Source organism: Pristiophorus japonicus, chromosome 11 (assembly GCF_044704955.1).
Source record: "Pristiophorus japonicus isolate sPriJap1 chromosome 11, sPriJap1.hap1, whole genome shotgun sequence".
NCBI classification, from domain to species: domain Eukaryota; kingdom Metazoa; phylum Chordata; class Chondrichthyes; family Pristiophoridae; genus Pristiophorus; species Pristiophorus japonicus.
The window spans coordinates 193091387-193104775 of NC_091987.1; the positions used below are offsets into that span (position 1 = coordinate 193091387).

At 45.9% G+C, this 13389-nt stretch overlaps 1 protein-coding gene across 1 annotated transcript in view; it reads right to left on the reverse strand.

Moving 5' to 3' along the window:
- Positions 1-13389, reverse strand: part of igsf9bb (immunoglobulin superfamily, member 9Bb) — a 777241-nt gene that overhangs the window by 34431 nt on the left and 729421 nt on the right. The window contains exons 17-18 of the mRNA XM_070894384.1: positions 3915-3960; positions 1434-3110 (exon numbers count right to left, since the gene is read on the reverse strand). Coding sequence (XP_070750485.1) covers positions 1434-3110; positions 3915-3960 — 1723 coding nt within the window. The remainder of the gene's footprint in view (positions 1-1433; positions 3111-3914; positions 3961-13389) is intronic.

Sequence of the window (13389 nt, forward strand, 5' to 3'; positions counted from 1 at the left end):
TAGTCGTGACATCATTTAATGGTCTGTTTTGTTGGAAGCTCCTTCCCTGCCCAGCTTGACATTCAGGACCAACTTTATGAATGTGCCTTATTGGCCAGGAACCTAACCAGCTCCCTGCCCAACATTTGCTGTCCATTAAAAGGATGGGATGGAGAATCATGGGCAGTATGCTGTTGGGGCTGCCACCAATAGCGCGCACTCATAAAACTGGCTGTTTTTATCCTCTATATAATAAACCAACATATTGAACAGGATCCTGCAACAAACAGCAATCATGAGCTTCCAGTGAAAACTGTAGAGGGCAAATTTAAAACATCTGAGTTTCAAGAGTACTTCCACCCTAATCAATGTTGAAAGGTTAGTCTCAAACACTACATGTAGTCTAACTGGGCTCTGGGAAACTGGGGTTGCACCTATGCCCTTTTTATAGAGCTCTGCTCTGAAACATTCTTTATAGCATCTGAGAACAATTGGGAAATATTTTGACTGTTTGAACTGATTTATTTTTGCTCATGTCTAGTTTCTATAAGTGCCATCATACCTGCAATGTGAGATTCACCCACTTCAGCAGAATGAAAGACTTATATTTATGTAGCACCTTATCATGTTCATAAACAATTCACTGCTTTCCAGTGAAGTGGCAGTTTTTTTATCGGCAAGCACTGTGGCCATTTTGCACACAGAGAGGAGGTAAATGACCAGTTCATCTGCTTTTTGTTGAGCGGTGAATGTCAGCCAGGACACCACACGGACATTCAGCTCTTCTTCAAATAGTGCCACTGGATCTTTAACAGCCGCCTGACCCAGAATAAATACATGGAGGCCCTAAGTTTAATGTTTCATCCTAACTATGGTACCTCTGACAAATCCCCTCAGTTCTGTACTCGAACATCAGCTGAGCATATGTGCTGAAGTCCTGAAGTGGGCCTTGATCCCACGGGCTTCTGACTCAGAAGTGAAAATGGCACCAACGGATCTAAGCTGATCTTTTCATAAAGATGTGCAAACTTTGGCTTTCATATTTCATAGCTCACACGACAGAGATTCTGCCTGTGAGTCGATATGAATGTAGTTAGTCACAAATGGAAGGAAATGTTGCACTGGAACTTCCTGTCTGCTGAACCCCATAATCATAAGAATAATACAAATTAATGTTTTGGACACAATTCTGAAAAAGCAAAGCAGAATGGTATTAATCCACCATTTGAAAACTGGATGAACTAGATGCAGTTTCTGACACCAGAAGCTTTGCTCAATTGAATGCAGCCAAATACTAACTTAACGATAAATAACTTTAAAAACAATCTTATGTACAGTTAATAGAATCTTGGAACACAGGAATTCCACAATAACTGAACAATAATTAGTCATATGGAAGAAATCAAATTGGCTTTCCAACTGATCTGGATCAACATTCTTTATCAAATACCTACCCTGAAGTAGATAAGTGTGAAGGTGGGTGTTCATAAGGAGGAATGTCTTCACCTCTCCTCCTTTGGGAAGGGATCTGACTATAAAACTCGCTGCGCTCTGTTGCAGGAGAAAGGGATCCTGTGTAGCTGCCTGTAGAAGGTGTCAGTGCCATGTGAGGTCTATAACTGGGGCTTCCTCGTCTGCTGCCCTGGCCAGCAGTGCCGCTTTGTGCTGGTGAGGAGGACGGAGAGGACCTTCTGGATAAGCTAACGACAGCAGGAGGCTGAAGGGTAATTTCAGACATCTCCACAGAGATACCTGCAGGAAAGATGCCTCGGGAGAGCTGCATGACACTGGGCCGAGGCCGTGGGCGGGATGAAATCTCTGGGGAGGCGTGACGGGAACTCATAGGACTCTGACTCAAAGGGGAGAGCCGGGAAGGCTGTAGAACCACCTGGTGTAAACAGGCCTCAGTCCTTCTGCCTTGCCTAGGGCTGGGTCTGGGCCGGGGTCTAGGTTCATACCACCTGGTGTCCAGGCTGAATGTGCTTGTGCCACTAGGACCGGCCCGTTTGGCTGATTCAGTGTAAGGCAATGTGGGTGCACTTATACCATGGCTGGTATGCTTTAGCTGCCCATGACTGGTCTGTTGCATAGGTTGATGTGGATGTTTTTGAGAGAGAGAGACAGGTCCTTTAGTTTTGCTGGAAGCTTTGCCAGTCCGACTCTTTGGTGCCTCCAGTTGCAGCACGCTATGGTAGGGTGCTGGGACCTGGAGCGAGGAAGGGGGGCCACCCCTTGGAAGACCAGCCTTTGGCAGTGTACTCTCAGGTGTATCTTGATGGTGTGAAAACATAACTGGAGAGCTTTCAATGCTGCTGATAGACAATTCCTTCCTTCTCCATGGTTCAGGAGACCTCATAGTGGTTGGCGTGTGAGTCAAAGGCAGAGTGCTACTGGAAGCGACCAAATGCTGTATTTCAATATCTCCGTGATCCGCAGGGAGGGTGGGATGACCATACGATCCTTCAGCCAGTAGTAGAGGTGAAGACATCACAGAACTGAGGGGACTGATATCTGGCATGTAAAATGGCTGACCATCTTGGTCTACAGAGCTACTGCTGAGATAGCCATAAAACTGGCTTTGAGGGTAACCTTTGGCAGGTCGCCTGATCTGACCGGTGGCCTGGAGCCTGGTATCTAAGCCTCCCATGCTTTCGTCTGGTTTCTGGAACGATGGGCTGTATGCTGGTGGCTGTAAGTATGACTCTTGACTGGATGAAAGAGGTGAAAGTTGAGACTTCAAGCCCATGATGGCAGTTGGAGTTAGAGTCTCGTTATTCTCCTCGTCGGATTGCCGGAACTCGGGATAGGTATCCGACTCCTCTGCGAAAGGAAAGCCCTCAATCCGCCTCGTCTTCAATGATGTCTCCATCTCGGTGGGATCCATGATGAAGCGTCCATCAGGGCCTCTGCTGATGAGCTCGATGGGGGTGGTTACATCCGCCTCGGCCTCGTGCTTGGAGACGCTGTACTTCCTGCTGGTTATTGCTCGCTTTGTCTTTTTGTACAGGGACATTTCCCTCTCTCTGCCAGGACTCATCATCTTGGCATGTATGGCTTGGGCATCTTCAGAGGAGTCTGATGGAGCTCGAAGGGTCCTGGCGCTTTCAGGACTCACCTTTCCTGAGGAAGATCTGAGAGACCAAAATCAGAGGCAACAGTAACCCTGTATACTTTCATGTTTACAAATTTGTCATTGTCCAGTGAAGTAACCCATTATTTTATTGCTGTGGCTGGGCGTCACTAGGATTTAATCATTAATAACAACAGTGATTTAGTCTACTAATTTAATGAGTCATCAGTTATGAAGTTGTGGCAGTTAGAATAAATTTCATGATGTATTTAGCCCTCATTTGGGAAACATATTATCATCAGTTAAGCAACAATATAATGAAAATAATGCAATTTAAAATAATAGTCAAGAAATTTATAATTTGATTAATACTGCCAACTGATGCATGTTATTACAGCAATTGGATAGCAGAGCCATTTAGCGATGAATTAATGGCTCTTTTGTACTGCATATTGATCCGTACCAAACTACGCAGCAGGGCATCTGTTTATGAAAACATAACTCTAAGTTACCGCAGTATTTTTAAAGGTATTAAGAACAAATCCTCCAGTATCCTGTAGGAAAACTGTAAATTATACAGGGATTTATTCTCTCACTTTATAAAATTTAACAGGATCTAAGGATTTATCCAACTAAGGCTGCCAGACTCAATTCATTTGCAACAGGCACAATCAGAGGCATCATTATGGAATGACCATTTTATTCTCTATTCTATTAGTTGTAAATCAAAGTCTAGTGTTAGGCTGATGAGGGTTTAACTTTACAGTCTGACTACCATCTTCGAGAAAGTGTATCAAATCAACCACATCAATTTATCACACATGAACAAACACGGACAGAATTATAGAAGGGGCTGGTTACTTACGGGGATTCCACACTCTTTCGGCAGTGTGTTATTGAGAGAGGAGGATCTGGAGGAGAACAAGCATGCATATTAAGCAGCTAGAAGAGAATCAAACCATTTAGTATTACATATACTTTTTGTACAACAGGTGTGACCATAATTTAGACACATCAATGTTAATCACATTGCAGTGAGATATGTAGAAAAGAAAAAAAATACCTGGTAAGATAACACAGGCTGATTTTGATTTCGTCCGGTAATGTAAAATGGGTGATAGCGAGTCTGCAGCCCGGTTTATATGTCTGCAGATTCCATTGGAAAGATGAAAAAGGGGCTGCCGACATGCTATCATCCGTTACACTATCACACGTTACACCGTCACCCGTTACACCATCATCGTTGCACCGTCACCCGTTATACAATCACCCATTACACTATCACGTGTTACACTGTCCCCGTTACACCCTCATCTGTTACACCGTCATCTGTTACATCGTCCCCGTTACACTATCACCCGTTACACCGTCACCCGTTACACGATCATCCGTTACATGATCACGCATTACACTATCACGTGTTATACTGTCCCTGTTACACCGTCACCTGTTACACGATCACCCATTACATTATCATGTGTTACACCGTCCCCGTTACACTGTCATGCGTTACACCGTCACACAAAGTCAGGATCTACCCCATTGAGTCTATAAATATATGACAACACAATACTTCAATGGTCCTCATAAGAATGAACAAGTTGAGGTATGCCTCTTTCCGCTTCCATACATGTTCTTATTCCTAATACTTTAGGCAGTTGTGCCAACCGCTGTCTTTGTTGCAACTCTTCCAATTTGCTGGCCATCTCCCACAATAGTTGTACATTTGATTATGCGGGAACGGTACTGGTGGCACAGTGAGTAGTGCACACATCGTTCATCCGTGATGCCCGCATTCCAATATAGCTCAGACTGATGGATCTGTTTGCTCGCTGTAAGACTCCACGTGAAATAAGTTTGGGCAATCACATTCCAAGTGGGAGTAGGCCCATGGCACAAAATGGACCCTAATTTGGCACTAAATGAGCATTCTTACTTAGATAGACTGCAAGGACCCTGGAGTCAGAAATGGAAAATATCACAGGTGTTCTTCAGGTGCTCTTCTGTGGTTGAGAATAAGGCACATTGTGTAGAGTTGATCTTCTTTCTGCATCTGACCTGTGTAAGTTATTGATGCTAATATAGGACCATTGATTTCTCAATGGCATTATCCAGTTTAATGTCAACATTAAAAGGACACCGATTGGAAAACCAGGCATGGGTATCTGAACTGGCACTGTTCCATTTCTCAGGGCAAACATCCCTTAACTTGATAAGCACAAATCGTCACCAAGCAGAGAATAAAAGTTTGAGTTCTTCTTGAATTCCCTTTGCTGCCTCATGTTCTTTTCCAGTTATTACCATACTGCATAATAATTAGCATTTACATCTGCCTGAGAGAGCAGAAGGAACCTCAGTTTAATGCCTCATCTAAGAGATGGAACCTCTGACAGTGCAGCACTCCCTCAACACTGCACTGGAGCATCAGCCTAGATTTTTGTGCTCAGGCCTCTGGAGTGGGCCTTGAACCCACAACCTTCTGACTCAGAGACGAGAGTGTGCCACAGCTGACATTGTAATGTCTATAATGGCAGGTCAACCATATCAGCTGGCTAACAGCAGGAAGTTAACAGAAATCAATCGTGCTTTCATAGAACTTACAACTTGTCTAACCTGCTTAGAATACTTTACTGTAGTGAGGGCAAGGCAATGGCTATTGCATAACTTAATTCAGGAGTTATGAAGCCAGCCTCACTCAAATGGAATAAACACTAAATCATACCCATTAAATAAATATGTACATGGAATGTCAAAATAGTTTAGGTACAGATCTTTTTATTCTTCTGCATCTGCCTTTGCTCATTGAGCATGACAGCACTGGAGAATGAGCAAACTTTCCATTCTGTGGCCAGGTTCAGCAATTAAATTTGAATACAGGAATTGCTCAATGCAGACTTCACCTGCATGACCTTAACCGAGTGTCTTAATGACAAACTCAGAGCATCACCCCACGAAGCTCGAGTGTGTCCTACACTCTCTGTGGTCCTTTGAAAGAGCTTGGGGGCTGAAATTCTAATCACCAAGGTTGGGTGGGCTGAAGGCGAGTCGGAAGTGAACATTTTTAAAATCTTAGCACAACCCCAACCCGCTCACTTCCAGTTTTAACCAAGCCGGGTTGGGGGTTGGCAGGGCGGCCAATCAGCTCTCAGGAGGCGGGTCGGGGGGGGGGGGGCGGCGGCGGCCAATCCGCTCTCAGTAGGCGGGTTGGGGAGGGGGAGGGCGGCCAATCAGCTCTCAGGAGGCGGGTCGGGGGGGGCGGCCAATCCGCTCTCAGTAGGCGGGTTGGGGAGGGGGAGGGCGGCCAATCCGCTCTCAGGAGGCGGGTCGGGGGGGATGGGGGTGCGGTGGCCAATCCGTTCTCAGTAGGTGGGTTGGGGAGGGGGAGGGCGGCCAATCCGCTCTCAGGAGGCGGGTCGACCCACGCAGTAAAAGTTTTTAAGGAATCTGTGCGCCTCCATTTTGACAGGATTTAAATTTTTAACCCGTGGAGGCTGGGTTTCCCGAGAAAGAAGGAGGCAAGAAGGTAAGTACATTGACAGCACTGCTTGTGGGCCAGGAGGAGTGGGAAGGTCTTTATCTGGCCCAACAAGCAAACCTCTTCACAGACCCCGCGATCGGCCAACCCTCCTCAACCGCACGATCTCCAACACCCCCCACCATACCCCACGCTCCCGGACTCCCCAGAACAGAACTAGTATGTAGCTAGCAAGGAAATGGACATATTTTGTTTCAATTTTTCCCTTTCATTTTCTTCAAGAAAAGGCTTTTGCTAGGATTCAGTTCTGTGGAGAACAACTCTCTAGTGTTTGGTTAAGTGACCATTCTTCACGTGAGAGTCTGGCCATTCAGGGTTGGCAGGCTGATTCTCTCTAGAGGCTAACACAGTGAAACCGAATGCTGCCCTTTCTTGTCCTCGCCACAATCCAGACTTGGGGCTAATTTTGACTTTATACAGCAGTGTAAAGCATATGATACCAGCTTGGCTGCCCGTCATTGCAAACAAAAATCGGGAGAGGCGTTTAACGAGTGGCCGAGCCGATATCGCCCATTTCACATCATTGTCTAAAGCGAAAATTAACCCTTTGATTTCTTCCAACAGAACAACAATTAGGAACAGGAGCCATTCCTGATGCATATCCCCACTCCCTTCTTCAGCTGGTGAAACAACTGTAGCACCACCATCTTGGGTGAGATTAGCAAATTCAGCACAAAGCAAGACTGAAAGCTGAAAATTGCCTGGTCTATGTGGATCAGTGCCTTACCACAGAGTAACATTATTCACCGAGCCCTTGAAAGGAGTTCATGGAACGCTAACCACCAACCCTCTCTCCCTCCTTTTCAGCCCTATACAGTGCTCCCTTATATTTTGATATGCCCTTTCAACTGCACTGATCATCAAAACTGTACCTGTACCTCAAATTCCTCCTCAATTCCTGTTTATATTATTCCAACAGTGCTTAAAACAGTGAAGCCTGCCGAATACTATTGGTGTGTGTTGAGGGATTAACGGAGTGTTACTTTATGTTTTGGATAATTGCAACTACTTCAATACTTGCACAGCAGGCCATTCGATGGAGCGGCACAGCAAAAATTCTGACATTCAGCAGCGAAGTGCAATTAGGAGCCATTTAAAGAGCTGAAATAATGCTGGGGAGGTCAGGGCAGCTATCAACTGAGCAATATTATTGGACACTGCCAACTGAGGCAGCAAGACATAAGAAAGAAGGTGCCTTGCTAGAGCCCTTTGTGTCCTGATGACTGCATTCATTGGCCGTTGAAGAAATCTGCAAAGGTAAGCCAACAATACAACAGTTATCTGTCACAAGTACACATGCCAAAAACATCCTCTCTGTTAACCTTTAACCCTTAAATGCTGAAAATCCGTGGGTACCTTACCTAGATGAAGTACTGCTATAATAGAATCATGGCAAGGAACACTTTTGCTTGAACAGGGACACAGGATGTATGATAGTTATAACTAACAATGCATATGCCTTCACCCAAAGACTATGCATCCTCACTTTTTGAGCCAAGCCCCTGCGTGACACGGTCCCTGTGTTATACGTCTGCACTACTGTTCGTCTTGCAGGTCAAGAGGATCTTTGCACACCGCAAACAAACCCATGTTGGAGGTGGCCCAAAGCAATTTCAGTCACTGTATCCTTTTGAAGTAGTCACTCTTGAAATTATTGGCCTTGCCAGCATCCAGGTAATTCTGGAGGTTTCTTCTGAGTACCATAATGCTCATGTCAAATAACGTCGTCTTACTAAGTGACTGTCACACAGCCATGCTCTCAGCTTGAGTAGCATCACACAGAGTATGCATTGAAATTCGTGCTTAAAAGGTGGCTCTTTGAGACAACATTTTGACATTTTGTTCTTTTCTGCTTCCTTAGGAGTAGAACAGACTGGTGTCACACCCCTGAGTAAGTCATCACCTTGCAGTATCCTATGTCACTATCACCACCTCGGCCAGACACCAGCATAGCTACACAAACCATGGGAGATGTAGCTTGTGAAGTTCGCGAAGGTAGCACAGGGTGTGTCACAATGTGCAGGTGAGGAGGAGCAAGTGGTTGTGGTTGCTGAAGACAAGGGACTTTGTGGCTGGCTGGCCAAAACGAGGCTCCTGCCTTTGTTACACAGCTCGGAATTCAGACCTCACAGGGTCCACAGAGCAGGATTGTCCACGTCAGTCACTTGTGTCCGTGCAAGACACACTGGGAGGTCTGAATGGAGGACTCCACTACTTGGATTTGCACAGTCATCGATGAATAGTTGCACTGCAATCTGCCATAGTGCACGTGGGAACACCTATGGAATCTGCAATGATGACCAATACAAGAGCAGGTGGTTGGACATGGTTATTTTGCAGATTTAAGAAGTGGTACCTGGCGCACCAGTCCTTTCTCCGGCAACCCTTATTCTACAGCTAATTCCTTATTGCCACTTTCACCCTCCTGCCTGGCCATGCCTTCACTATCCTGTTCTTTGGTCTGCATGCAGCTTGTTTGCAAACTTGTAGCAGAGGACAATTAATTGTGAAAGTCATGTTAGGGGACGATTACACTGTAGGGTTTCTCCAATCAGTTGAGAAATGTAAAAGCACTGTTTGAAGATCCCAATGGTACATTTGATAATCATACTGTTTGCACCAGGGCTCTGACTCTGTCTTTGGTTGATGCGTAGGTGTCATGAACCAGGGTTGTAGAATGTATCCTGAGTCTCCCACCAACCGTCTGTCCGTTCTTCTTTTTCCTTCAAATAAGGGTGGCATGGCTGCTTTCCTTAAACTTAAGGCATCATGACAGCTTCAGGAGAAGAAGTTATTCCTCTGTATTATTCTGTGTCGGACATTGAGAGATTAAATTCCCTTTCAGTTCATATAGCACCGTTCATATATGCCCAACTGGCAAGATGGGTCCAATTTGGGAGAGCCAGCAGATATGTAGAATTATGTTGCTCGATTACATTGCTGCTGTTGGTCACTAGCAAACATGACGAAGTTGTGTTCAAAATAATCCTGCGGAATAATGGACCTATAATCTCCTTACTCCACCTGCTTGCTGCAAACTGGCTGAAACTGCAAATGTGCTCAGTGATAAACTGGAAAAAGCCAGACACATTAAAAATTAGGGCAGTGGTGACTTTGAACAGCACTAGCGATGCCATGCAGATGTTGGATCTTGTCTGGGCGTCTTCATTGGACAGATGACATGGCTAAATCAAGGTCTTCAGCCTCCTTTGTCATTCTCAGGTAGCTGTGCTTAGTACGGTAGACATGTTGTGCTGCATACAAGTGGGACATGACCACATGTCTTGCATGCTATCTGACATCATGGACAATCCTTTCCTGCTCTTGTTAGTCCATATCTGACAATTGTAATGGAGAACTGAATCCAGTACTTATAGTTTGTCAAAAAGTATAGGTGTCAGCTGAAGTACACAGCAGTTTACTTTTCAATTAAGATTTATGAAAACAGACGGGAGACTCTGCAGCAACACTGGTTGAATAGGAGAACTAGTAATACAGTGTATGTGCAATTCATTAGGCCATGGAGTGCTTTCCAATTAATTATCTATTATACTGGCAATATACACTGCTAAAATGAACTTTCCCTAAACAGCAATATGGCTGCATGAGCAAAGTTGAGGTCAACGAGGATCAAGGGGAAACGCCCCAGTGGCAGAAGTCACACCTGACACACGAAGATGGTTGTGGTTGTTGGCGAGCAATCATTGCAGCCTCAGGATATCATTGTTCCTCAGCCATCTTCAGCTGCATCATCAATGACCCGCCTTCCATCATAAGGTCAGGGCTTGATGATGATGCTACAGTTTTCAGCTCCAGTCAGAACTCGTCCGATAATGAAGCATTGCATTCCAGTCTGATATCTGGACAACGTGCAGGCTGGGGTTTTCACCTTTGAACCACATAAAATGTTCAACATCATCGCCATTGTCAAATTCCTCCACCATCAACATCTTAGGGTGATCACTGGCCAAAAGCTCAACTGGAGCAGCCATATCTACATTGTGGCTACAAGAGTAGGGAATAGGCTGGATAAGCTGCGACGAGAGGTTATTTTCCTGAGCCTTCAAAGCCTCTCCACCATCTATAAGGCTCAAGTCAGGATTGTATGGAACGCTCAGCACTCCCCTGACTGCAGCAGCAACAACACTCAAGGAGCTCAATGCCATCTGTAATGTATGTACGTGTGAGTAAGCTCAGGGGTATAGAGCATGGGCGCGGTTACATCCGAGCCAGGGTGTCCCTAGAGATGGAGAACGTGGTGTCCACCGGTACGCTCGCGGCCTTCCGTGAGAGGTAGGCGCCGGTGGGATTGGAGTGTATCATCACCCCCGGCAACCAAATTTTATTTTGATTTTATATGTTTTAAAGTTTAATTTGTTTTATTGCCGGGTTTTAGTGGCCCCCCCCTCCCTTTTTAGCCAGGGGGTACTTGTAAAATTTGTGTTTTTTAGTGCCCTATATAAAAAAAAAAGAAAAGAAAAGGCACTTGAAAAGTGTTTGGAGTGTCCCTCCCCTTTTAATCAGGGGGCACTTGACTTAATTGATTTTTTGTTTTGCAACAAAAGAGTTGTAGAGCACGGGCGCGGTTACATCTGAGCCAGGGTGTCCCTGGAGATGGAGCACGCGGTACGCTCGCGGTCTTCTGTGAGAGGTGGGCGCCGGAGGGACTGGAGTGCATCATCACCCCCGGCAACCAAATTTGAATTTGAATTTAATGGTTAAAATATCATTTGTTTTAATTTGCCGGTTTTAGTGCCCCCCCCCTCCTTTTAGCCTGGGGGTACTTGTATAATTTGTGTTTTAGTGCCCTCAAAACCCCGCCCCCCCCAAAAAACAAGGGGTCACTTGAAAAGTTTTTGGAGTGTCCCTCCCCCTTTAATCAAGGGGCACTTTATTACTGATCACAACTTAAAATAGTTGTAGAGCATGGGGCTGAAATTCACCCCCGCTGGAAAGCTGGCACCCCTACCGTTTTAAAGTTGGTTTTACCGTCGCGTGTGACGAGGTGGCCTCTTTGGCGAAATCCCGCTCTTTGGCATTGGGCCGGAAGTGCGGCAGTAAGTACTGTAGAGGGGCGGTAGTGGGGGCGGGACAGAGTCTCCGCCGCAATACTGATGTCCGTGCGCGTGTGTGTCAACACGTTTCTCCCCTCATTTAAAGGGCAGGGAACTAGCGAATATTTAGCTTCGGCCCACTGGGCCACCAGGGAGGGCCCGGCCGAACCTGGGGCCATAATTGTCCGGCCAATCGGGAAGTCGGCCGGCAAAAAAAGAAACATGGCGGCCGCGGCAGTGCGCCCACCTCTTGAAGGACCGCCGCGCTGCCGTGGCTCACAGAGTGAAAGGAAGGTGCACCAACAGAAAAAACGGCGGATCTATGATTTTTCCAGCTAAATTTCACGGGAGGTGCCGTGGAGGTGCGGGAGATGGGTGGTGCCCCCTTTGATGATGCACTTAGGAGAGTTGCCAGCAGCGGGGCGGAAGTGCGGACCGCCAGAAAACCTTGCTAGCGATGGTCATTGGACCGGAAGTCGGCAGCTGCTCAACTGCGCCGCCTGGCCACTGCATTCCGGCGGTAACGGGCCTATTGGGACCCTGAATTTCGCCCCATTGAGTTGTGAGTGGCTTAGCCAGTCACCTGATGTTTACAAGACTCAATAAAACCCCAGCCAGTTGGGTTCAGGGGATCCACGATGAGGCAGGTGGCTGTGAGCCTGGTGGATGAACTGGTAATGTGTAGTGTATTGTTAAACCTTTGCTAATATACCAACTAGTTCTTAATAGCAATGCGTTGCTGTGAATTCTTAAGCAAAGAACCCATGAAGCAAATACACGACACCATCCAGGACAGAACAATCTGCTTGATCAGCACCTTTGCCACTGAACTCAATAACCACCTCCTTCACCACCAGTACACTGCGACTGCACACTATCTACATGATGCAATGTAACAATTCGCCAAGCTTACTTCAACAGCATCTCCCAGCCCCAGGATCTCAACCATCAAGAAGGTCAAGAGCAGCAACGCCATAGGAACACCATCACCTCAAAGTTCTCCTCGTAGTCTCAGACTGACCTGACTTGGATATGCATCGCCATTCTTTCATCATAAGTGGATCAACATTCTGGAATTCCCTTCCTAATATCATTTTGGAAGCACCAATATCACAAGGTGTGCACAGGGTTTACCAACAGCTTCTCGGGGCATCGACTGATTGGCAATAAATGCGCCCTTGTGAGAATTGCTCACAGCTGAGAATGTGCCCTGGACAGCGGCCCCAATATTACGGAGCTGTAATGGTGTAAATATCTCCGGCTTTAGGCTTAGATTTCCAGGTTTAAGCATTGTAAAATATGAAAAAATCTTCTCCTCAATATTAAAAAAAGGTTGAAATGTTATTTTTATTTCGGATTTCCAGCACCAAGTTTAAAAAAAAATAATTAAAGAAGGAATGGTTCATTGTTAAATACCGTGTTAACAACTTAAAGATTTATTTGAAAATAAATATCCTCACTTTCTGTTCTACGCTGCATGAATGAATATTGATTAATGTAAAATAGGATTTATTTCCAGTTTACACCAATCGCACTTTGTTACATATGGACCGGAATCATAGAATGGTTACACTGGGCTCAAGTTCCCCCCCCCCGCCACTCCCCGCAAAAGCAGCGCACCTCTGTGTGGTCCGGCGAATTTCCGGTCGGAAAAGTGTGCAGAAAAATTAACTCACGATTCTGGCTGATCCTCGGGTGTTGTTTACCCGCAGCGTGGCACAGCACAATGAGAGGGGCGCGGAGCTAGGGCC